Raw genomic sequence first — 26,143 nt, forward strand, 5'->3', positions numbered from 1 at the left:
ACTATGCATGGGAAAGTAGATTCATCACAACCGAACTTCAAAGCCGCGAAGACTGACGTTCCAGGGGTCCAATCGTGATGGCGGAGTTAAGATCTTCTCCTTGACGACATCCAATGGCGTGACCCCAAATCAGCACCGAGGCGGGTAGTCTGCCGTCGTCTGAGCTGGTTGTTCTCACTCTAGCCTGTATAGTTTGTACGAGCAGCAATTGTGATGCAGTCATAAGACGGCCAGGACGAATTTGGGGCGTATGGGAGTCACATGAAAGGAATGATGCAATGCTTGGCAACCAATTTCTAGCTGGGGATAACACCAGCAGAATCAGAACATGTTTTATTAAACAGTGTTGGCTCTAACAAAAATCTAAAAATATACATATATGCATGGATGGATAACTAATGTCGAAGAATTGTTCGTTTCCGGAAAACAAAGGCTGAATCGATTTTCTCATGAATTGTTCAATTATGTTTTTATTTAAAAAAAAAAAAAAAAAAAAGTTTTATGTATCTATTTACTAATTATTTGCTCGTGGCGCTTTTATTAAATCTGTTGCCACCCGCTCGTTTTCACCTGGATTTGGTTTAGAGGTGCTCGACTAAAGTTTGTCGGTAGCACCTGACATTACACACCTCCTTTACCAAAATAATCCACGAGGGGGGACAAAAAAAAAAAAAAATAACGGTCTGGAGATGACAGTTTTCCACCGGGATGGTGTGTTCCTGGAGGACAGATGTCTTTTATTCGTCAGGTATTTGTACTATGCCACACACTCCAAGCACGCATGCACGGCGGTGTCATGTTCTCAATCATTTCATACCGCGCGCTCTGCTGCAGCTCCGCGAGATACGAAAACACGCCCGGCCGGTGGAGCGTCTGCGAAGCTGCTGGGTGGGATCCAACAGCAGACTGCCCCCCCATGTCCGGTTATATTTTCAGTTGTTACTGATGAAATTCAGCAGAATTCTCCATTAGTCCGCCTTTAAAAAAAAAAAAAAAAAAAAAAAAACTTCTATTCAATGTTATTCTCTGACAGGTCTCTTATCTTTTTTATTTTATCAGTTAACTACTGATATATTTGGCTCTTTTTTTTAATTTATTATTTATTGCAAATCACTATAAAACAAGGTTGAATCTTACAAGAACAATATAGGCTGACACATAACACCAAAACAATAATTTCATAGGCATGTTCTGAGAGATTATAGCTGATATACATTAAAAAAAACACCATTGAGCAGACATGCTATGCATATGGTGTTTATAAAATATATATATATATATATATATATATAAGGTATAGACAATTTAAATGTTAGATTTCAAATGGCATAATTCGTATTTATAGACCAACTTTAGTCCCCACCGTGTCATATTTGCCAATATATAAATACTATATTGTCAAAATAAATTTACCATTTATGGGGTTGTCCCAAACATTAAAGCATTGAGACACCATAGAAGCGATTAAGTCACTACAAACTTACTAATCAGTACCGTAGTGTTTATAGATATGTAGATGATTAAGGGAATCACTAATAGGTGAGTATTGAAATGTTAGTTTTACCATAGAAGCCGCACTTGTAGACCTATAATATCACATTACAGATATAAATATAGCCTTTGAAAGATTATTTTGTCATAAATTAGCTATATTGATGGTTCACACGGGCATTATAGATGTGTAGAACCATAGAACTGATAAAAGTCCAAATGAACTTACACCGAGGAGCATACGCACCATAAAACTCGTTAATGGAACTGTACAGTGATGTCATATGAGATTAATGCCATTAAGTTCAACGAGGTCACTTTTTCAGACACAGAGGGAGCCATATGTTATCCTATGATAGTTGTTGTGAAGAATGGAGATGGTAAACAACATCAGCGTACACCGCCACCGCCACAACAAGAACCGTAACAACAACAACAACAACAAAACCGAACCGGGTTTCACTATGCTCCACTGTCGATGCGGGCTCGTCGCCCCGCTCCTGACACTTTCCGCCCCAATCCCAAACTCAGCACACGCAACAACACAAAAAAAAAAAAAAAAAACCTGTTTTCCCATGCACGACGCAAACGCGCACGGCTCGCCATGCACAGGCCCATAGCAACAGCGCCAAGTAGCGAATAGAAAGCTCAAGTGCTGTCTCTAGGACCCGGGTTAAAGCGCTGCAGGAAGCACCGAGAACACGTCACGACTTGAGTGGCTGTTGCTGAGTAGTTCAGCGCACTTTTCTCCGCACCCCTCCCTCTCCACCCCTGCCGCCTGTTTATTTAGTCGGCCCCGTCGTCTGCGTTGTCTTCTTTATAAAACACTGTTTACAGCCCCAGATCGAGGTCCCCTCTTGTCCAGGTTTACTCTCGGAGCACCGTGACGACGAGGGTCCCCGTTTTGTAATTGACCACGTTTTTAGCTGAGACCTTTTTCACAATGAAAAAAGTGAAGACAAGAGAAAGATGCGATATGTTATAGATCATATAACATATGATATACATTGTTTATCCTTAGTTCACCTGTTGTCTTGTGTTTTTTTAATGTTTTTTTTTATGACACTTGTCAAGCGACCTGAGGTCAGGAAGTAAACAAACGCTCCAAACTGTAAATAGTGAGGTCATGTGGCTCAGCTTTTAGTTGAGATTCACTCATTACTAATGTTATATTTGGAGATACAAGTTGCTGTGGTGCTGCTGTAATGTTTTCCTTGCTGTAGCCTCATCTCACTAGATACATTTTTTTTTTGCCTGCCTAGTCAAAAATAACAGAATGAAATCTTTTTTTTTTTTTTTTCAATTGATGTTTTTAGCAGACCTACATAATCACTACACAACTGTGTCATATATTGCATCATATATTTGCATCATACAAGCAAAACAAAACAGGAAACAGTCCAGTAAAGGCCACATAACTTTACCAGACTGTTATAACATGACAGTATATCGATATCTATAGATAGAGATTTAAATGTATAATACAAGACAAGTAAAATAACAGAATTTTACAATGACAGTGGGTAAGAAAAAATGAATTAAATTCTAAAATGGTGTTTAGGTGTGGACGAAGGAATTTATTTTTCTTTGTCACGCTGCCACACACTGATTTAGAACAAATGCTGGTGTTTGGTGTTTGAAATTTAACCAGCGATCAGCGATTTGGGGGGGGGGGTACTCGACAGTGATGGTTGTTAATGTTATGAGTTATTATCACCCCCAAATCAAATCTTGGCTATTGTCTTTTGTTTTACAGACAGAAAGAGTCTGGGGAATTTCCAGTCAGCACACCACACTCCCGTCTTTCTGTCCTGTGCCCTTGGTCAAAGCTCCACACCCAGTTCCCCCTGACACGCACACGCGCACGCACGCGCACACTCACACACACCAGCTGTCGGAAATCTTCCCCTCTCTGAACTGAGACTAACTGATACAGCTGTTAACGTGTACTGGTGATACAGTAAATCCTTTTTTTTCTCTCTCTCTCTTGGCTTGCCTTTCTCATCGCGTGTTTCAGCTCTTTTGCCGGGTCCCGGACAAAGACCTCTTCATCTCATCAGAAATTCTGTCCTATCAGTGAGATCTGGGACAGACATATTCTAAAAGCTCTAAAATCTCTGGCTGTTTGTTTTAGGTGTAATGTCATTTCAAAGTTCAAAGTGGCAGTGATACATGGGGGAGATTTTAAGGCAATATAAATGGGGCCTTTTGCCATCAATGATGACTAACGGTACTTTGTCTTTAAGCTTTAGGGCCCCGTTGTTACTACATTCATCTCTTTTGTCAATGTCAATCGCAGCTGAGGCCCATATTGCAGTTCTCCATAGTCTGATGATGGCCATTAATCAACTCATTTGAATTTTATTTCCTCAAGAGGTTCCCCATCGATCATTTCCTTTGCAATAAAACATCCAGCTTTCACACAAAGCAGCAAACAATTTTAATGCCCGTAAAGTTAGAAATTATTTCAGGGTTAATTTTTCAGAGTTATCAAGCCATCTACTGGATTCCATCTCATCTCATCCAGATTTAAAAGCTAAATGTCACATCCACTTGTTGAGATTTCTGTCTTTGGAGCTTTAGGACGACTTTGCCGTCAATCCTGTTACGCTTGTTAAACCCTGTTCACCCCGGAGCGTCACCTACAGTATCTTTACCATCTCCGTCTTCCCCTTTTGTCATTCGCTACAAGCCTCACTCTGCCCCACAACGGTACCCAGCCTATTTAGCGCCGCTTACCTCCACCCACTTCTTCTGTCCTTCTCTCCGCTTTACCACAGACTCCACACCTGTCCTGACTCGGTCAGGAAAATCTGACAAACTGAGGCAGAGACCCTTGTGTGATTTGCTTTTGTTTTCTGCGTAGCTTATTTTTTGATTTTCTCTGCTTCTAGTTTTCCTCGCATCCATTTTATTTCCAGCATTGTTCTTATTAGAAATGTTACAGTTGTTTGCTGAAATAGAGGTAAAATTTGTGTCGTAAATGAAATGTGAATTTTGTAAAATATTTGACAAGACATTATAATGTCTGTAATCGATTTCCACGAATATTTCAAATGCTTAAACTTATACATTACAGACATAAATAAGCATGTGTTATAATCATCACCGAAAACTACTATCAGTACCTTGATTTCTTACTTTCTTAGTACAGATTTATGTATCAAAGATAAAACATTAAAATAAAGCCACTGGCAAAAAAAACCAAACAAAAAAAAAAAAAAAAAAAAACGAGCCTAAGCGAGAGACTGTAGGTCATTAAACTTTAAAATCCCGTCTGAACAGGTGGGTTTACTGGCATGGGACACACACACACACACACACACACACACACACACACACACACACACACACACACACACACACACACAAAGGCTCTTACTCCATCTTTTTCTCCCTCTCCCCATAGTTTTCCTTATATCAGTAGCAGGAGCAATTGGTGCTCCAACAGCCTCTATGTTCAGCCGTTCTGTGCTGCCTGAGGACTTCAATATTTACTTTGTCTACTAGAGTAAAGGTCGGTGGGAGCCAATTTTACTATATATATATATATTTAAAATAAAAAATATATATATAAATATATAAATATATAAATAAATAAATATATATATATATATATATATATATATATATATATATATATATATATATATATAAATAAATGCATTTTGTGGTATTTGTGTTACAAAAAGCCCTCTAAGAATTTTTGTTGAGATTTATACTTTACGGTTAAACTTCTGTGTTTATCATTCATTTATTGCCCTTCTATCCTTGTTCATATTCAGGGCCACAGGTAGAGCTACAGTCTGAAAAAAAAAATTGCGATACTTAATGCCGTTGTTAACAACACTTTCAGCTGAACCCTTGGTAAATCCGCAGATGGCAACTGTGTGGAAATGGGGGGGGGGGGGCTGTACAATCTAGTTCACCAAAAATAGAAGGACAAATGCAGTATAACATGATATACAGTACACAGTATGTCTCTGTGCTCATCTGGGGCATTCCCTTCTAAGTTGGAGCTCCAGATCTAATTCCCTGTAAGCCACACTTGATATGTCCTGTCCAAGCAGACCAGTCTTCAGCTACCCCACAAGTAGGGGAAACGAGAAGAAAGCTGGGGTCCGTACTCGGCACTTAATCCTCTCTGAAATAAAAGAAAGATGCGATGCAGTCGAGAAGATGCAGCTATAATACCGAGCTAAAGAAAAGCAGAAATCAGTAGCAGCGGTTTATCCTGTGTTTTGTCTAATTCAGAGCCAAATTATTCAGCGGCAGACACGTCCAAAATGTTTCTATCCAGCTAAAGGGGACATCATAGTAGTGTGTATTAACTATCACGAGACTGGCCCTCTGATTGTGTGTTTCTTTTTGCACCTCTCTGCATCCCAGTAAACTATTAATCCACTTGTGGCGGCTTTCAGCGGCAGTTAATTCACAGGAGCTGCGGGATCTGGGTGACTCATCAGAAGCACCTGATCCTTACCCTACTGTGTGTTATCTGCCTTTGACACTATCACCTGACATCAAACACGCCTGAAGGATTTGACGGTTGACCTCACAGAGCAGTTCACTGAGTGTCAGCTTTGTCATTTCTTATACATTTTCTTTGTTTCTAAATTCAGTCTTCCGAATGTCGTCATTCAGTGTCACAAACAAATGTGGTTGTGTTAACAGTTGCATTTCAGTTCTTTGGAACAATAGTCCTATAAAGTTTTTAAATGCCTTTTTGAGAAAAGCAAAAAAATGTTCATAGAGGTATGGCAAAACAGTTTGCACTAATATCTTTGAAAGCTGAATATCAGTGTACAGTGTGTTTGGCCTTTTTTTATTATGTGCTATGCTGCCATCTACTGTTCAAAAATGGGCATAACAATTCTTTTATAATAAAGAAACCACAAGGAAGTTTTTTTTTTTTTTTTTTTTTAAGATTTTCAATACCTGTATTGAGGTACAGGTTAGAATTTAACTAAGAAATAAAATACGATTCTCACAGGTCACTGTATAAAAAGTGTTTTACATGACACAGTATCATAGCTACGGCTGTTGAGTCAGTTGTTTTTATGCTCATACCTTTTATGATGTAAGGTTAGTATGTCACCTCACTACTTATTTTTCACACTGTTCAGGCAACTGGCAAGACATGTCCATATGCTCTGTAAAAGGGGAAAAACAGACTTTAAATAGTTCCATTGCGTTCAGTAACGAGGTAAGATCAATACAGTATAGTAATGATAGTATTTGAATTTTTATATTTTAAATCCAACTGATAGAATGAAGCCCGCAGCTATGTCAACGATTATGTGATTACTAAAAAAAGCAATTTGCATCTCATGAAAGAAAAGGAGCCAAGCTTATCGCACTTTGTTTTATTTATTGATCAGTTTCCATGACCACAGATGAACAATACAGTTGACTTGTAGGCAATGACAAAGCAGATTAAAACTTTCTCTGTGGTGTCTCGTCTCAGTCATAATAATATAGTTACAAGCGACTGAGCGTGAAGAAACGATAAAGGTACACAGGCATATTTACAAGCTTCCTTCCGTGACTTGGCCCATACACTCGCACGAACGTGCTCCTGCTACAACACTATAGGAGAACAGATCTTGATTTTTTTCAATTTTATTTTTGCTTTTTGTTTTTTTACACAGTTGAAAACCTCTTAAATGTGTCATCTATCAACCCAACATAGCTGTGATCCATTCAATTTGACCAAAGTAATACAAATCTAGTAATAGTGTGAGGTTCCAAAGGAATGGAAGAATTTATGTTTAATACTAATAATTATAAAAACAATCCAGTCTAAAACTCAAAAAGCTTAACATGGGACTGCAATCAGTGGCAGGTATAGAGTGGAGAAGTGTGTTTTCAGTTGATATCAATTTGATGCAAGTAAAAGGAAGAGGAAAGGAGGGTGGACGAGAACATTTGGTCTCTTTTTTTTTTTTTGTTATTCTGTCTTTTCCAACTTTCTAACATTCCACTGAGAAAAAAGGCAGAGGCAGGAGTAGAGAGCAAGAGAGGGATAGCCAGAAAGGACAGTGTTACACCCCAATCCCCTCTCTGTGCTCTCTAGCCAACTATTATTTGTCCATGTTTGTCCACACTCTCCTAGACCGGCCCAAACTCTGCCACTGTTTATTTAGAGAGCTTCTTCATCCTCTGATCTAGTGCAGCAAAGTTCTCTTCTATAGCCACCAGGTTTTCCTTCATTGTATGCTGGACCTGGGGGGAAGAGGGGAAAAAAAAAAAAAAGTTAGGTAAGAAGTGACAGAGATGGAAGACAGAGGGAATTAGAGTTGGAGGGAAAGCTGGCTGTAGAAGTGTGCAGGAGAGAGATATTGATGAAGCAGACTAGAGAGAATTGGCAAGGGAAAAAAGAAAAAACGCTGTGGTGGCGAGAAGCAGTGATGATAAAGAGGGGATGGGGATTAGAGATGAAAAATGGGCAGCATTTGAGGAAGCAGTAAGAGACAACGAGCATAGAGGAAAGCAGAGGCGCTTACAGAGGGGAGAACCTGGTTTCTAAATGTTAACTGCAAAGTAAACAGTTAACTGATTGACAGAAAACTAACAAATATTTTGAATGAACTAACTGGTCACTTTTTGTTTTTTTTGTTTTTTCTTCCTTTCATCAAAAATGCCAAACGGTCACTGGTTCCAGCTTTTGAAATGTGAGAACTCATTACTCACTCATTAAAACACACAAATAATTGCTGAAAATGCTATTGAAAGCCACCATTATAAGGCAGTGATGTTCCAGGAGGCTACAGAATAACTGAGCTTGCTAAATAAGAAATTATGTTTTCTGTGAAAGCACGTCAACATCAGATTCAATAAACCTTTAAAGCCTTAGGCCATTGCAGAATACAATGCAAGTTTGTGTAAAGGGAAACAAGAACTTTTGTGAAGATTTCAAGTTTCAACAAACATGATCAAAGAAATAAAGGTTTTACTTGACAAGGCACTGCTTGGGGGAGAGGCCTTGAACTGTGAGAGCACAGGTTAATTATTGACTCAAGAAGAGGCTGTGGAGAGCCTCTGTCCTCCTAGTAGGTAGCTGCACTTTGTTTCACTGTTACTTTTGGCCATGAAAGGCTGCCTTAGCTGCACACGCTGAAGTGTGCTGGAGGACACTTCTCACACTCGTTTATTCCAAGAGGTTGATGCCAAGTGGTTGAGTTTGTCACATATTTTTATGAATTCTCAACATTTTCACTCCTATGAAAAAACCTTCTGTAGGCGAGAAGCAAGTTAAAGGATCCAAAAAGATGTTCAGCTTAAAAGATGCAGCAGAGACAATTAACTATATGAGGAGCTTAGTTCCCGTAATAGAAGAACAGTAAGTTCCGCACACTAACAGCGCTAGAAAATATTTATCTTGTTCAGTAGAGCTTGAACTTCCTACCTGTGTTAGCAGGGTGCTATTGTCCTTCAGAGAGTTGTTTATCATCTGCTGAGTGGTGTCCAGGTGGGTCAGCAGCTGGCCGAACTGCATGGCTACAAGACGGGGGGTTTGGTGAGATGAAATCAAAAGGCAGGCGAGGAGAGACAGGGAGAAAGAATAAGTAAGACACAGTTATCAGTTCCCAGTCAAACTGAAGGGAGGGTAGCAACAAGTGCAGTTTTAATCTGAAACTGATGAATGACTGCGTGAAAGGTTAAACAAAGTATTTGCTTTTACTTGTTTGGTTTCATCAGGAGAGAAAAATGAAATCAGTGTAGCTAAACCCTATTGAGCGAAGAACACTTCAGCTGCAGACTGTGACAGATCGGTGCAGAGAGGCTGGATGATAAATGACCTCTTTCAGTGCTCAGAAATGAATTATCAATATAATCTATTAATGCCAAGGTTCTGCTGTCATGTGCTAAATAATAAAAAGATGATAATGTGATATGTAATATTATGCATCTCTTTCTCCCCAAGGGTTTGTTTAACAGTACTGCAAGATTTAGTCTAATTCTATAATCATTTTGAGTCTCCTTTTCAGTGATTTTTTGCCCTTTGTTATAATAGAATGGCATGGTTTAGGCTAATTCCATTATCCGTTTGAATCCCATTTTCGCTTAGTTTTCATCTTTTGTCTCACACACGCAGACATTCCCATTGCGGATGCAAATCTTCCAGACCAAGTATTACTTCCCAGCACAAAGGCTGCATGAAACATGATCCGGATTCACACCCTGTTATGTTCAATTTCTAAATCCTACATATTCTGAATCTTTAATGCCACTCTCCACCCCCACTAACCTACATACATCCTCTCCTTGAACTCTCATGGGTGTCATTTCAAGGTTCTTCTCCCCTCACATAAAAGAATAGAACATAAATTATCCAAGTTTTCATTGTTATTATCCTTACTGGGGGGAAATCTGCCCCTGGAGTAATATTATTGCAATATTTGCAATATGAACCAATTACTCAACACCAGTACAGTCATATAATGTTATGGGGTAAAGTGATGCGACAGCAAGCTCCTCCATATCCAAACACATCAACAACTAATATTGTTTCATGACTTAGAGAGTTACTGTATGTGAGGACACAAAGTCTTTAGATACAACCTTATAAATCAGTTTCAGTTCCTATGCATTACCTTGCTCATGCAACTCCTTGACAGCGACAAGCCTCTGTACCACCTGAGGTATAGAAGTGGACATGGCATCCCACTTCTGCACCATATCATAAAGCTGTGACACCTGACAGGTAAGCAAACACAGAGGCACATTTAATACCAAGATAAAACCCTCCAGCTAAAAGAACATGTTGATTTTACAAAAGGCCATTATTTTTGCCATCATTACAATGATGTAATAATCACTGTACTGTAAAAGATATACTGTAAATGGACATTGATGAATGAATTCCCACAACTCATTATATAATCAATATGGTGTTACTGTGATCATTTTGCGGTTGGGTCTACATCTGAGCAGTGTGGGGACTGCCTATCTGCATTTATCATTATGATTAACATCAACAACTACATTCAAAACAAATGCTAGAAATACTGCTCAGATTGCACTTTTTTCAGACAGACAATCTGTCCACATACAGACACACTGGAAAGTACGGGTATGACAAACAGCCTTCAAATTGTAGTTTGCCAATTCCACTACTATATTATGGCTAAAGACGTGAGCCCAGTTATTAGGGGTTCAATGACATTATTGTACATAATCTCACATTAAGGCATGTTTTTGTACTATTCTCATTCTTTTTAAAAGTAATGATGTCTTGCATCCTACTCAATAAACCATAATTACAGTATTTTCTCAAAGCCTACAACAGCCATGTACAATAACCTTAAAATCTATTAAAATGAAACCACTTTGAATTACTTGGTCATTCACAATAATAATAATAATAATTATAATAATAATAATAATTAAATGACCTGCCCTCTACTGGCCTATTAAGGGTAAATCACTTTACAACAGTTAATGCCTAAAAACAGACACACAAGAACATTACCCTGGATATCATGCAGACCTCACAGCTGGATCTGAGATACTGTATCAAAATGAACAAACTAAAAAAGATACTAATGGTAAATTTTGGCATGGCCGTTATTAGATAAATTTAACACAGGCTGCTACTCTTCACTAGCCTGGCTGCTACAGGCTAGACTCCTGTACATTGTTGTGGAGGTTCTCCAAATGAATGCCCTGTCACTACGAGAGAACTGGCAACGTCTTTTTGTGAGGCTACAAAATTAATGGATATATTACACAACTTATAACAAAAACATCTCAGCTGTTATGATTACAGGTATCAGCCAGGATGGAGCCAGGATTGTAATGGAGGAATCACAGGTGGACTGTATGACTGTATGGAAGTTGTGAGTTTCCATTAAAAAGTATGAATGCATATGAGATTGTTGCAGTAGTTCGTTTACATGGATGTACAGGGATTACTAACCTTGTTTTGTGTATCAGCATCCTCAATTGCTGCCTTGTGTTTTGCAATCTCATTCATCTTCCCGAGGACACTCTAAATGAGAGAGAAAAATAAGTAATTTATTCTAATTTTGCTAGAGACATCATTTTAGGGCATTTAGATAGTTAAATGGAAAAAAACAAGCATTGATTAGGGAACTGTCAATACTGTGGTAAACTGACAGTGTTTCACGGCAGGCTGCACCCAAGGTGACCCAAACATACGGAAATGTGGCACAAGTTAAGAAATTTATCATTTCACCACAAAGCAATTGCACTCCTGGCTAAGTTTCAATAATGAACTGGTGCATGGCATTGTTTTAAAAGAATAGACGGTACTTTAATTGCAGTAAACCACCTAAATGCTGTCGAATCATGTCTGATCACCCTGGTATGAAAAAAAAAAAAAAAAAGGGTGGGGGGCAAACATAAAAAAAACAACAAAAAAACACACACAAACAAAAAACCCCAATGTGTTCGCAACTGTAGTTGAAATAGAAAAATATACTTTCCAATAACCCCAAAACTTCCTTATTTACGTTTTGACTCTTCTTAGCGAGCGAGCTACAGTAGATACCAACACATGCAACAGGAAAGGCCGAGATCTTGCAAAAAAGGAAAGCTCTATGTCCATTTTTCTGTTTTTACATTTGTTAGATACATAAGATACAATGTGTATAGAAGTTAGCTTTGGATTTGCTGGGCTAGCCTAGCTGTTCCCTCTGTTTGGCACATCCCCAGTAATCCCTTTACTGAACATAAACAGATGAAATACTGAGCTTCTCCTTGAAATATCCATAAGACAGCAAAACAAACACATTTCTTGAAATATTTTATTCCTTTAAAACAAAAAGGCTTCTATGGGAAACATACTGTAGAAATCAGGATGTAGTACAACTGCAACTGACCTGTCTGTTAATATCCAAACCCTCCCGTTCCCCCCTAACCATGCACTGCATGCCGTGCAGGAATTGGTTACCTGCAGTCTTGCCTCCACCTGATCCAGAGTAGCAGAGTCCAGTGCGCAGACCCTCGCCTGCAGGAGCTCTATGGTGTCCTAATACAAAAAACACATACACATAGTGTTCTTGCTACTACTACTGGCACAGCAGCAATAAAACTTGGAGGAACTGAGGCCATCTTTATGACATTAGTATAACCCAGTTCTCTGGCTGCACATCAGATACACAAAGTCATGAATACAGTCAAACTCCATACAGTGTGTTCCAAAGAAAGGAGTCAACTTCTTACCATCAAACTGGCTCCTTGTACACCAGCACTCAGAGGTCCCTGTAACATAAACACGAGGAGGGAAAATACATTTTATTAAGAGGCAATGAAGCCAGCCCCATAATTTACATAAATCAAGTGCAAGATTTTATTTCAATTTCACTCTGTGAATGGCTACACAGCCACAGAAGCATGAAAATTCTGCTGGTGTCAGAGTGAAATACAAGAGGAGATAAACAGAATCAGTGTGAATGAGAAGAAAAGCATTAAAGAGGACGTGTGTGTAGAGAGACTGTGTGAGAGTCGCTGTGTACCTGCTTGTCTGATCCTGAGCCAACAGCGATCTCCAGCTCAGCTAGACGCTTCTCCAATTCTGCCATCTACAGGGACGGAACAAGGCAACACATGGCTGGCACTGACAATGGCATCCCACAAGAAACACACGCACACACAAACACCCACGCACATACCTCTCTGCCTTTTGTCCTGTTTATTGCCATCAAATATTCTAACATTCCTTTCATGAGAATGAAAACAAAAACTAGTCAAGGAGATCATATCGCTGAAACATTTGCTCTCTCTGTGAGTGCCTTTCCTTTACCTTGGCAGACTCATTGAATTTTTCCTGCTCTGGTCTGCTGTGTAGCTCATAAAGTACCACTCCATCTGGGCCCTTAGCTGATGCCGTAAGCTTGCTGTCTCCTGCAGTGCTGCCACGGCTGCCCTTGGCCGCCTCCAGCTGGGTGAGCAGACGCCTGCGGGAAGGAAGGAAAGGGAGACACAAAAGGATTATATGTTCAATATTGTTATTAGCCCCATGTGCTGCTCTGTGTTGCACCCCCCCTCTTGCTACCAGTCTTTTCTGGCTCTGTTGTAAACTTCAACTGCAAGGTCAAGGTGAGCTTGGATCTTTTCAGAACAGTTTTCATCCCTTTCAATGCCTCTCTCTCCCTCTTTATCTTCAGCTTCCCTTCCTCGTGCTCAGTTAGGCTCTGACATGTTTCTAGTCTCTCCATGCCTTCTCTGATTTAATTTCTCACCTTCTCTAATTTTTATTTCCCTCCCTCAATCCCCTGTGCATCAGTTCTTGTTTTCCCCAGGTTGTTATACACTGAGATTGGCAGGGTCATTGTGGCCAACTGATACCAGCTATACTGCCTTTAACTCATCTCTCTCTCCCTCCTTATATCAGGGTTATAGTCCAGGGCTCAGTGAAATGAATTCCCCTCCTCTTCTCTCCAACCATCTCTTGCTGACTCCCTCTATGTCTTCAGACGACCTTTTTTCTTCTCTCCATCCACTCCCTGCCTACTAGCTCATCACTCTGTCAGGGTCTGATAGGTTGTAGCATCAGAATTCCGATTCCAGATGATTATCTTGTCACTCTCCTTTCAGCTCACCTAGCCAGCGCTCCATCTGGATCGGCCAGGTTGATGTGTGCCTGTGGCCCCAGCAGTGAGTCAAGATGGGCAGAAACCAGTTGCTGTTTGAGCTGGGAGGCCTGCTGGACAAGCACCACCGGGGTCAGGCGCTCCTCTGCATTGCTTTCCTTTGTAGCAGTCTGCAAGAACAGAGAGACCAAGGTAACTAGACAGCAACAACAGTTTTTTGTTTTTTTTGAAAACAGCAATGCAGATGTTAATCAAACATCAGTCTGCCTAGGCCAACCAGGTAAGTTCTTCAAAGAGAACATATGTCCCATTCCAAATTACAAAAAAGGAAAACACACTGTGTACATAAACATGTACTTTTGCACTAGGCATGTAAATAGCATGTCTTCTGACATTATGTTTAAAAATAGAACAGATTTTAGGGGGAATTCCGGTCCTTATAACTTGGGTCTGGATTAGCTATTCTAGCTAACTGCAAAGGGGTCGATTTGCCGTCTAACCAAACTAAATAAATAATCCAGTTAATTTCTCTGTTCACTTCTGTTTGGACTCAGAGACAAGCGTTTGAAATGTTTTATGTGAAGTATTTTTGAACAGAGTTTCAGCAGGGTTCACCAAGTGTAACTTAAGATTTTTAAAGACATTTTCAATACCACAGAGAATGCAATTTAATACCTGTTTCGTTATCATATTGGCCAAAGTATCAAAGTATGATGAAAAACCAGTAGAGACAATAAGGCCAAGAATTTATTATTAAATCACGTTTTTTTCTCAGTACTTCCCAGCGGTATATAACAATACTTTTCTAATGATATGGGTCATTAAATTAATACAGAATGGACCGAGATAAGCAGCAATAAATGGATGGATGGAATAATTCACTACTATATGTAGCAGTAGTGTTTCCTACAGGTCTGATGTAGCTGAATGAAAATTCCCCAACATAGGACTGAACAGCCCACTGTCACAACAATCCAACTTTTACAATCCAACTCCTGACAGTCCGCAATCACATATAAAAACATTTTATAACTAACACTACTGCTTATGGCAAGAAAGAGAAAATATTTAACACTTTTGTAAATTAAATTTAAGACTTTTTAATACCTTCTGAGGCCTTTTTTGAGTAAACTGAATTCAGTGCTTTCTAAGACATTTCAAGACCTGCAGATGCCCTGTTTGAAAGCCTTTAGAAGGTCTCCATTGTTTTCCCAAGGAACTGCAAGTTATCAGTCAGTCAGATTTCTGGTGTAATCCCTGCATGATAAATTAACTCAAAGTAAACCATTGGTTCTCAGTCAGTTTGGCCTGTGTAAGTGATATCTCACCCTCACCCAAGCATGCGGCCTCTGACATTTACCCTGATGAATAAGAATGCATCACTTGAAGCATGTCAATTGCTGAAAGGTGGTCTTTCATAAGCCCTAAACTTAGAGACTGTAGCAGAAAAAGCAGCTTGTTGCCCCAGTAAGGCTGCATATTCTGGTAGTATGACCTGTATGAACTAAAAAACCAACAAATACTGTCAGTGAAACTGCCAAATTACAGTTGGAATTAGACTTTGGTGTTGGACTCATACAGTAACAGACCTGCTCTATGTGCATTTGAGTTAATGACACCTAAGGTTTAATTAGTTTCTGGGTTGTGGGGTCTTTGTAAGGAGATGTAATTTTTCTGGACCTGATGGGGCCAGCATAAAAACCCTTGCAGGGTTACCTAGGCTGACGTCAAACACAAACAGAAGAAGAAAGAGGAAGGCAGAGACAGTAAACAACAACAACATGTGGAAAGGTGGTAATAAGTGTGGGTGCAGCAACAGGTTCGCCCCAAATAATGGAAAAAGAAGCACACCGAGAGTCATGTTTGGAGAAATTTCGCATTTGAGGTGGATCATCAGGGACAAGTTAAAGACAACCAAAAGCCGGTATACAAATGGTGCCACAGAGCATTTCAAATGAAAGGATGAAACCCCTCAAACTTATCTAAGCTCCTCAAAGAAAGGCATATGGATCTTTACACAGAAGCTTCAATTGTTAATTTATATTAACAACATGTCGTCAAAAAGTTCATATCCTGAAATGTTACCGTTAATTTTTGCGAATTGCAACAGCTGACTTCTGTTGTACCAATACTCCAAACTCAACGTTCACGCAGGCTAATGTTATCTTGTGTAGGCTAACATCGCGATAATTTATAACGTTAGTAGGCTACTGTCATTACTATTCAGTCTGTCAAAATATAACATTGACTTTGACTTTAAATGAAAAGTTTCACACTAATGGTCCGTCAACTTGTTAGTCAATTTAAAGTACTGCTTGCACATTGACTATATGAAAGGGTGTGTATGTGAGAGTGTGTTAGCACGTTGTGTGTGCATCAGCCTCTGTTCTTGTCTAATTTTTGCCATGGTATCAGATTTGGCATTGAGAATTGTAGTATTTCAATCGTATTGCTGCCAACTATAGAATTTCTCTAATGCAAGAATAAGAACTCAACAGAACAAACAGCAAGATAAAAGCTGGAAAACTGGTTAGTACCATCCATTGGCAAGTCTTATGAGCAAGTGAGAAGTAATGCCTGGGCACATGGGTTTGTCTTGCTTTGAGTTCACCTGGATTGCGTCCACCTCCTGAGTGAGTTCCTGGATCTCGTTCACCAGGCGCTGGTACTTCTGCTGGGGCGTCTCCTTCACTCCACAGCCCTCTCCAAGCTAAACAAAGACGAAGGAGCAGGAAAAAAAATATGAATACTACACAACAGCAAAATGGGTCACATACAGAGCCTCTCTGAGACAATCGATCACACAATAACACCATCTCTGACTCTTTGACTTTATCAGAACAAACATGTAGTGAGTGAAATAAAAATCATATTGATGTTGTTACCCTCAAAAAGAAAAAAAAAAGTTAAATAATGAATTTCTGCTGAATAGAATGTACTCACAATTTCAAATTCTCCTGACTCATAGCCCACTCTTCTGCTTTTGCTGATTCTGTCTGAGAAGTCTGTCAAAAGGAGACAAATGGGTTGTGAAAGAAATCAAGAAACAGACACAAAAAAGCAGACTGGAGTCAGTATGAAGCCCAAACAGAGCCAGAGCAAGATTTGAGGTTTTAAATCACCAGAGGGATGGATCCATTTTGTTACAGCCATAACAGAGGGGCAACATTTTGAAGCAACAGCAGTTGTTAAATTTGTTTGCAAATCTTACATTTTGTAAAGGGCATTATGTTTAATGGTGAATGTTGTTAATATTTACTTACAGTCACTTATTATTCTCTTGTAAATGTCTCTTTATTAAGATTAAATATTGTATTCTGTACAAACTATTCTGAAAAGATGGTTATTTTGTTTTGTGTACTTAATATTTGCAGTGATTTTTACGTCACATGACTGATATATAAAAGGAAACCGCATATGACCACAAATACCACACTGATAAAGGCAGGACAGCTGAAAATAACACGCCTCACAACAAGAGTTGGAAGGCGTGTTGATGAACTTTGCCAGTGTTAGGAATGATTTATATTAATGACCATCCACAATGAATTTGTTGTGACTGTCAATCCTGATCCTCACTAACAGCAATGTTGCCCTTCTGTATCACCTTGATAAGTCAGTTAAAGTATAAGGCTGGTGATTTTACATATTTTTGTTACCATCAACAATTCTCATGAAAAGGCAAAAAAACCAACAGCGTGTTAGTCCCGTTTTTTGGACTTCCTCAGCCTGTCCACTGCTCTCAGCCCCAAGCCCATTTGTTTTTACTGAAGATAAGTATTTTTATTTTTAACAACTTAAAAACTTTTTAACGACACTTACTGTAGTTTTTAGAATATATTACTCAAAGAGGGCTAAATGTGTGTGATGCAAGTGTATTTGTTGGATGATTTTCAGCCGCAGATTCAGTGCTCTAGTTAGAATTAGTGTGTGTGATCGACTCAAAATAAACTACCGTACCCATGTTCATCTTAATGGAGGATCGACTCACCCAGTGCAACAGATTAGCTCATTGATGTGTTTGTAATAGTTTTTGTAAAACAATGGAGGTCGATGGCAAACAGAGATAAGTTATATCATGCTTCAGATGCACAGACAGGACTATTCCATTGTTGGTTTTGGCCTTTTCATGTGTTTCATTAAAAGTGATTTTTCATCCACTACAAACTGACCAAGTCCCTTGGTGCTGACATGCTTGTCTTTGAACTTGTCATAGGCTGCATTGGGGTTGACCACAATCCTCTCTACGCTGTCACTGCAGAGCTCCTCCTGTCATTGGAAACATCAGGAAATAAAGTCAGATGAACATAAACAATCACAAAGGGCATGTAAGACTAGAGAGACAGCAAACACTTAAACATGAGCCTTGGCTTACTGAGTCTGTGAGCAAAAATTCTCAAAGCCCAAGGCTGACTTGAAATATGTTGACAGGTTGGTAAGATCTGAGAGGAAATCCTTGATCATTGCCCCAAAAATATGATTACAAATATATTGAATTTTGTGTTTGAGTCCACGGGTGTGTAACTGCTCACCAAGGTCAGATACCCTCAGAAATTACAAGCCACTGTAGTCATGAATCATGAAAATCTGCAAGAGCTTCACAGCCATTATTTGGGGCTGTCTTGGATGATTTCAACATAATTTAGAGTACCAGGCAAGAGACAGATGAGCAAAATTATATTTGACAGCCATGTCAAGGCCTGATTATGTCATCTGAAGGCCAATACCTTAAAAGGCTTAGTTCATTTAAAAATATATAACTCAAAAATATAAACTTGATATGGCATAGGTCTACTATGGGAAAAAAAAAAAGTGTTACGTGAATGAAAAAGGTAAAACTAAAGCTAGAAGCCACTACATTCACATTTCTAAATGATGGTTCTTTGATTAGTGATTTGGGGAGTACACAAGACCGTCATTTGATCAACACCTCCTTGTGATCAGTAATGATGAGCTAGAGGCTATGGGTATGATTAATACACCACTGACACATACAGGTAGGTGACATGAGTCCGGGCTCACACACAGATTCGGATAAAGGGACAGACCAGCAAAACACACAGAACACAAGACAGTTACACAGATGTCGGGAGGGAGGAGGAAGAGGAGGAGGTGGACGAAGAGGGGGAGAGTTAGTCAGGCTCTTACCAGCTCCTTGGGTTTCCAAAGAGAGTTAGAGAAAGTAACGGAAGAGCAGAGGGAGAGAAAAAAAGTAAGGGGGAGAGAGAGAGAGAGAGAGAGAGAGAGACACAACACAGATTAATGTGGTTATCACATGCCATGCACACAACAGGAACAGTTGGCCAGGGTCGGGGAGAGATAAGAAAGAAAGCAGTGTTCTGAGAGTTGCTGCTAAAAACCCTGGAGACACTTTGTTCAGACAGCTTGTGATGTTTCCAGTTCTTTCTCTCTTCCCCGATTCAGTGTGGTGCGATGGTCCATTAACACCACCAAGTTTCTTTCTCTTTTGATACTATACTGTACTTTATAAATTCAGTGTGACCATATGCTTCTCACTGAGGGAACTGTAGATCTCCCAGCATTATGTTATGGATGCAGGGGATTGGTGTTTTTAAAAATAAAAATAAATTAATCCATGAGTTGGACTGAAGAGTGGTTTAAGGGTGCCTAAAAGGAGTCAAAGTAAAAAGGCCTGAAAACCCTAAAATGCATTGTTACAGAAATTTATATCTATCAAATAATTTGTAATGACATGTAGTCCATTCTAAATGTAAAGCAGTTAACGAAGCATATCCAATTTAAGGCCCCTGCACATTGTGATTTTGGGCTGTCCCAGACAAATGTAATGATATCTTTGATCAACAATCCAAGATGGCGCTCCTACTCCGCACAGCCAGAGATGTCCACCGATGGCTGATTTAGAGCTTAAGTGACCAAAGAAAGCCTGTGTCAAAGATCTAACAGTGTTAGAAATTTAGAAGCAAATTCTCAATGTGCTACAACATTTACAAACTAATCATTCAGAATATCACATGACACGAGGTACATACTGATCCGACTTTTTTTTTTTCTGTAAACTAACATGAGACCAGGAATCGCTATGGTTCTAAAAAGTGAGTCGGCAGCTTGCCGTGACTGAATGAACACAAATAAAAGCAGAAACACAAAAATTTATAATGACAGAGAAACTGTCATCTCAACGTGGACTGGCCACCTCTGGCCAATACCTATCCATCTCATAGTGTGTCATACGATCATCCAGCAAGATATTATCACACACAGTATATGTCCAGTTAGTCAGTTAGTCAGAATAGGGTTGTTAGCCAGGAAGCTATTGTTAGAACACAATGAAAGGTTAAAAAGGGAAATCTGTAAAACAAATAAACACTTTTCTTTCTCCTGTCAGAGCCTCCCACTCACACAGACACACACTTGAGCCGTCACTGCTTTGACAAATGTGACCGAGTGAAAGAGCGAAAGTGCTATTGAAAACCCATCAACATCATAATGCCCTTGAAATGTTTAAATGACCAGCACAGATAGGAGGAAAAGAATCAATCCCTTGCACTTCAAAACAAAAAAAGTCATGAATTACAGAACAAAAAAAGTCACTCCATTAATCTATTTCTCATTACATCCCAATCAACAGAGGTAGGAAAAACAGGACATGAGATTTAAAAAAAAACATGCATAAAAAGCATGGCGTTAAGCTCACAGAGTAAAATGGATCCAGTCTTACTTGTACAAACTAGGGTCCAGGAATGGTGGGGAAGAGTCAAAACAAGGGCAAGGGTATGGCAAGAAGGAATGCGGACACATGGAAGGGAAAATGCCAATTAGGATTCACTCAGCTGGTCAGTAAAAAGCCCAGACATGTTTAAAGCAAAGTCAGACCAGCCTTCCTCGACTGATTACAAAGCACTTCCCAATAGCGGTTAAAAAAAAAAAAAGACTGAACACTAATAATGTCACCACTAAATCCAGGTGACTGCTTAGTGTTAAAGTTGGATGACAGTTAGAACAGACATTTCTAGGCGTCACAAAACCATCTTCGTGACAGAGATTTGGTTACCTGGATTAGTTTTAGCTGGGTGTATCTAACAAACTAACAAGTGAGTGTGTAACCACCTCTTGCCTTCATGTGGCTTAATGAATTAGTTTAGATGTCTTCTTACAACTTTGGTACATGACAAAGAGCACTTTTCAAATTGTCTACAGAGTTTGTAAGGGCAACACAATTGCAGTGACACTGTTCAATTTAAATACACTTGAATAAGGGCTCAGCAATTAACATTAGGTGACCTCTGATCACTGACATGCATACTGCTGACCTAAAATCAGTGCTTTGCCATGTAGGCAGTAACAGCAAGGCAAGTAATTGCATGGTTAGGCATTTGATCGTGGCAGGGATAGTGCACACTGAGAAAAATGAAGAGATCAGTAGTTTGTCTGAAATACAGCTAGTCAGGCTAGCTTAGTGTGCAGCGAATTAGCTAAATAACAGTCTGCAAACTGACAAATCCAGTGAATACAAAACATCCACTTACCGACTCAAACTGAGCTTGGTCATCTTCTGGAAGGTCACCGGTCTCGTACACGTCCGGCTCGTTAAAGGCCTATTGAAACAATTAGGTAAACAATATAACAAACGATCAGATATCCCGTTTATTGTGGTTAGCCTGGCCAACGCCCCGGCCCATTCAACAACACGCAATCAACAAGCCATTACTCTCTGGTGGCTTATATCACACCACACCACATAACGGAGAAGTTAGCGACTAAGAATATACAGTTATTAGTTGTATAGTAACTGCAAACAATATGAAGGCAACTGAGTCAACAGCAGGCATGATAGCGAACTTAGCTGTCACAGCTTGGAGCTGGCGTTGCCAAATAGCAATATAGCTAATCTGTCTGCTAGCATTAGCCACTTACAATTCCTGGCAAGTTTGCGTATTTAGGATCAGCCATTGTCAGCGGGAAGCAAAGCCGAGACCAAAAAATCGCGACGGAATATGGTCTTAAGTTCTTAAAACGTGTAAATGATCGAAGAACCGTATCAAACTGAAACAAAAGCTAACGATAGATGAGCCAGCAGTCTCTCAGCCGGCGGACGCTTCCAGGCTGATGTGGTCACTAGCTTGATTTTGACAGCGTGTACGTTGGGTTTCTCGCAAGCACGGGCGACCAGGCGGTGCTGCGTTCGTTTAAGTCGTTGGGAAAGAGTTCGACGGCCTAACAGCGGCAACAGAACAAACATCCCCCAGAAAGTTGAGCGTCGTTACGCATGCGCTCCACTTGACCAATAAGATTTAACCGTCCCCTCTCCGATGTTTAACATCGTTTTATTTGATTTTCCCTTCAAGCACAACATTTGCTGTAGCACGCATGGCGTATTTAAAATAGCTGGCTGCAACAGCAAAAGTATTAGTTGCTTATTTTTTAAAAAGTTACATGGTAGAATTGTGACAGAGCCCCCGCGTGGTGGCGCTAAAGGCACGAGCAAACAACTCAATCAATGGGCCAAAGATGGTCGATCGCAAGATGATTCACTCGGTTTGGAATAAAATATCCACCTTACCTAAAGTGGTTGTTACGTGTTAACAAAGCACTGCTGTATGTTTCTTGTTTTAGTTAACTAATCATTTATGCTACAATGTTTTTTCAATATTTCACCCACTTCTTTATTTAATACTGCACCTACAGTTGGCAATTTGTGGGAGACAATGGAGGAGAAACAGTAAATATATTGATTCTTTTTTTTTTAATCATGGAGAGAACACTCTCAAATTAGAAACTCTTGTTTTTAATTAAAAATTATTCTTTTCCCTATGTCATATTTGTTACATACTATGAAAACATATTTTATAGCAATATGAATTACATGTCTTTTAATAATTTAATTACTGCAAGGAAAATACATGCACAGTGTAGGGAGTGGTTTTTCATTAATGAAATTGTGTAACATACTGTACATTATATATTATTACGTTTAACATACATACAATGAAAATGGCATCAGTAGTGTCATACATGAATTGGTAACTTGTTAGAAGTCTTTTATACAATATTGGGAAGCATGTTTGACCAGCTGTCACAGATTTATGAATGAATGAAACCATGTTTGGAGAAATCAGCTCCGCTTTTTTCCATTGACATGCCGATGATTCTTCCCATAACTTCTAGCAACTTGCTCCTACTGCCTTACCAATCACCTGATTAGATTAATCTTCTACTTTGTACCTTTAGGCTACTTCAAGAACAATGGTACCAGTCGTCAAAAGCAAATATTATTAGAAGCAAACAAATCTAAAGAGCAGTGGCAACGTAAACCCAATAATCTACAGTGCAATCTCATGCGCTACGACACAAAATTCTGTACATTGTGGTCTATTTCTTTGGGTATAGTCTGTTACATGCAGAGTTGGATTATCACACTTCTCATTAAAATTTAAAATGCAAATTGATTCATTTTCAGTTTAAGCCTACGGTAAATTCATTTTGTTCAATCTTACTATAGTTCTTGCCTTGTACATTCTAGGTGAGGTGTTTTTTTTTTTTTTTTTTTAAAGGGACACACCACCAAATTTACATTTGAATTTAAATTTACTCATCATGAGGGGTATTAAGTCTGTGAAAACAGTTGTGTAATGTCTTCTGTGGCTCATCACCCTGGACTTTAGACTTCAAAATAATTAGAGAATGCCTGTGTTACAAACTTGGATGGTGGAGTTTGAAGAACCTTGGCAATTACCAGGCAGGGAAAGCATGATGAAAGACACAATTTCATCCTGGAAAGAGCAAAATCCAGCATTAAAAAAAAAAAATTGTCCCATACTAGGTACTACAAGTCAGGATACCTTCGACTTTGATCTTTATTTTTGTGATCTGTCTTGCTGGTTCCCCAACTTCATGGCAGTGCAGTGCCACATCAATGGAGAGCCCTTTAAATCCCTGGGGGGAAAATTATGGAGCCTTTGATTCCCACAGGACTCTCCAGTCATGCAAAACATTATTACCATGGCGACCAGTCTGGCGCAGACCTGGAACGAAGAGATGCCCTCCTCAACTCTCACAACTACAGGCCACCGAGAGCATCTCACCTGATGCTGGCAATACTTCCAGCTTTTGTGCAAGTTGCTGGAATTTGGTGGACGCTAAAGGTCTCCCAACTTCCAACGTCGGAGCCAGTGTAGCTGCGGTAGCGGGAATAAAAGACGGAGTCGGAGCTCTCCTCCCTGCCCCTCGGTCCCTCCGCTCAGTGGTGCTGATGAGAGAGGATTTGAGTCGCTGCTTCACCACGCCCCGCCCCCAGTGAGAGAACAGGGGTGACAGTGATGCAAGGCATGTTTCTGAGGAGCCTGCATCCTACCCAGACACTGCCGACCGGACCGGTGTGGACTGTACTCCCCATGTACAACTCTCCATTTGTTGCCCGCCGCGCAACTGCACCCGAGTTGGGTTTGAGGGGGTTTTAAACAGGGAAGACTCTCAAACGGGATTTCTTTCTTTAAAAAAAAAAAAAAATCTTCAATGAATTTGGCTGTAGTCTCTCAGCAAACTCGTAGTAGTCCATTCTTCCAAATGCCTCGCCTGCCAGTCTCGCTTTACATGTGTGTATAGCCGACGGTTTCAGCCTGCGTCCAGGTGTTTTACGGGAAAAGATTGCACGGGGATTTTATTTTTTTTTACCTTAAATCTTTTATAAATCCCTCTTTCTCTTTTGGAAGCGCGTCCACAATTTTTTTTTTTTCCCCACAATGGCTGATGCTAATGCAGAATGCAATATCAAGGTGTTGTGTCGATTTCGCCCACTGAACCAGTCCGAAATTATCCGCGGAGATAAGTTCATCCCAATATTTCAAGGAGAAGACACTGTCATCCTCGGGGTAAGTTATTTCTAACCATCCATTCTTTTCTTTTTTTCCCCCCCTTTCCATGCAGTCTATGAAAGCTAACGCTAGGGATACACTTTTCATTTTGCACACACATCAGAAATACTGGCCAGACAAGACTGGAAGCTTAAAGGCTTCTGGGTGGGATCAAACTAAGTATAGCACCTATCAATATTCTGATCAGCATGTTGCATCATTCAGGTGTGTGCTGCTGCCACTAAAAGGCACAGATGCTTCCCAAAATCGGTCATTTAGGCGAAGCCTTGCAGAACTGGAACTCACTCATATCATGTCTTTCAGATGATTTTGCCAGCGTCACCTCTTTCCTTTTGAAATTCAGCACAAGATAAATAAATTCTGCACGCCTGAGCTTTGCCAACATTGTGATAGAATAAGAAGAACTCAAAAACCCATCAGCTTCTGAATATGGATCTTGACCCCACCTTTGTGATCCCACACTGTGTCTTATTATTGGTTTCTCCTGTAGGATTGATCTGCTGGACTTTAGTGTTTTTCCTGCCTAAGAAAATTATGCAGGATTGATTGATGTGGTTGATGGTTCTTGCAGACAGCCTATGATGCACCAGTGAATTATCAGGTGCTGCGGGTATAATGAGAGTAATAATTATGCTCCGTGGGTTGTTTTTTGTCCTGTAAATGATTCTTGGCTTTGTCTTTGTACAAAATCAATATCAGCTGATGATTACTGTGACTGCTTTGGAGAAGCAATGAAAATGAATCAAACTATAAAATGTTTATCAGGTTGATGAATACATACCAGAGGCTGTGATCTCTTCACCAATGACATTTCAGCGATATTACTGGCCTGCAGGAGTGCGAAATGCTATCGTTGTTTGGCTGTATAGCACATCTAGGCCAAGGCTAATACATACACACACACACACACACACACACACTACTATGTACACAAACACGTATGCAGAAATTGACATGCATGCATGTACAGACACATTAAAATGTATGTGTGAGTTTCACACCCACAAAACAGTTCCTGTTCACAAACACACTCACTCATTCACACACACACACACACACACACAAAGAGAGAGAAAAACCCACACCCATTTGGCCCGTGGGTTGACTTCAAGGGATGACGAAGACAGCAGAAAGTCCCTATTGGCTTACTCTGTTGTCACACACCTGCATACACACACTCACACACACACACACACACACACACACACACACACACACACACACACACACACACACACA

At 39.8% G+C, this 26,143-nt stretch overlaps 2 protein-coding genes across 2 annotated transcripts in view; one reads left to right on the plus strand and one right to left on the minus strand.

The window, feature by feature from the left end:
* Positions 1–6,842: 6,842 nt before the first annotated feature.
* On the minus strand, positions 6,843–22,237 carry dctn2 (dynactin 2 (p50)). The gene is made up of 14 exons (XM_040115798.1): positions 21,948–22,237; positions 21,560–21,628; positions 18,224–18,320; positions 16,995–17,056; positions 16,663–16,761; positions 14,061–14,221; positions 13,262–13,415; positions 12,975–13,040; positions 12,682–12,720; positions 12,410–12,487; positions 11,414–11,485; positions 10,089–10,191; positions 8,900–8,991; positions 6,843–7,716 (listed from the first exon to the last, which is right to left on the minus strand). The coding sequence occupies exons 1-14, from the start codon at positions 21,981–21,983 to the stop codon at positions 7,630–7,632; spliced, it is 1,215 nt and encodes a 404-aa protein (XP_039971732.1). The 5' UTR covers positions 21,984–22,237; the 3' UTR covers positions 6,843–7,629.
* A 2,535-nt stretch (positions 22,238–24,772) lies between these two features.
* Positions 24,773–26,143, plus strand: part of kif5ab (kinesin family member 5A, b) — a 64,096-nt gene continuing 62,725 nt past the window's right edge. The window contains exon 1 of the mRNA XM_040116211.1: positions 24,773–24,901. Within this exon, the coding sequence (XP_039972145.1) occupies positions 24,773–24,901 (129 nt within the window). The remainder of the gene's footprint in view (positions 24,902–26,143) is intronic.

Source organism: Xiphias gladius, chromosome 21, assembly GCF_016859285.1.
Source record: "Xiphias gladius isolate SHS-SW01 ecotype Sanya breed wild chromosome 21, ASM1685928v1, whole genome shotgun sequence".
In the NCBI taxonomy this organism is placed as follows: domain Eukaryota; kingdom Metazoa; phylum Chordata; class Actinopteri; order Istiophoriformes; family Xiphiidae; genus Xiphias; species Xiphias gladius.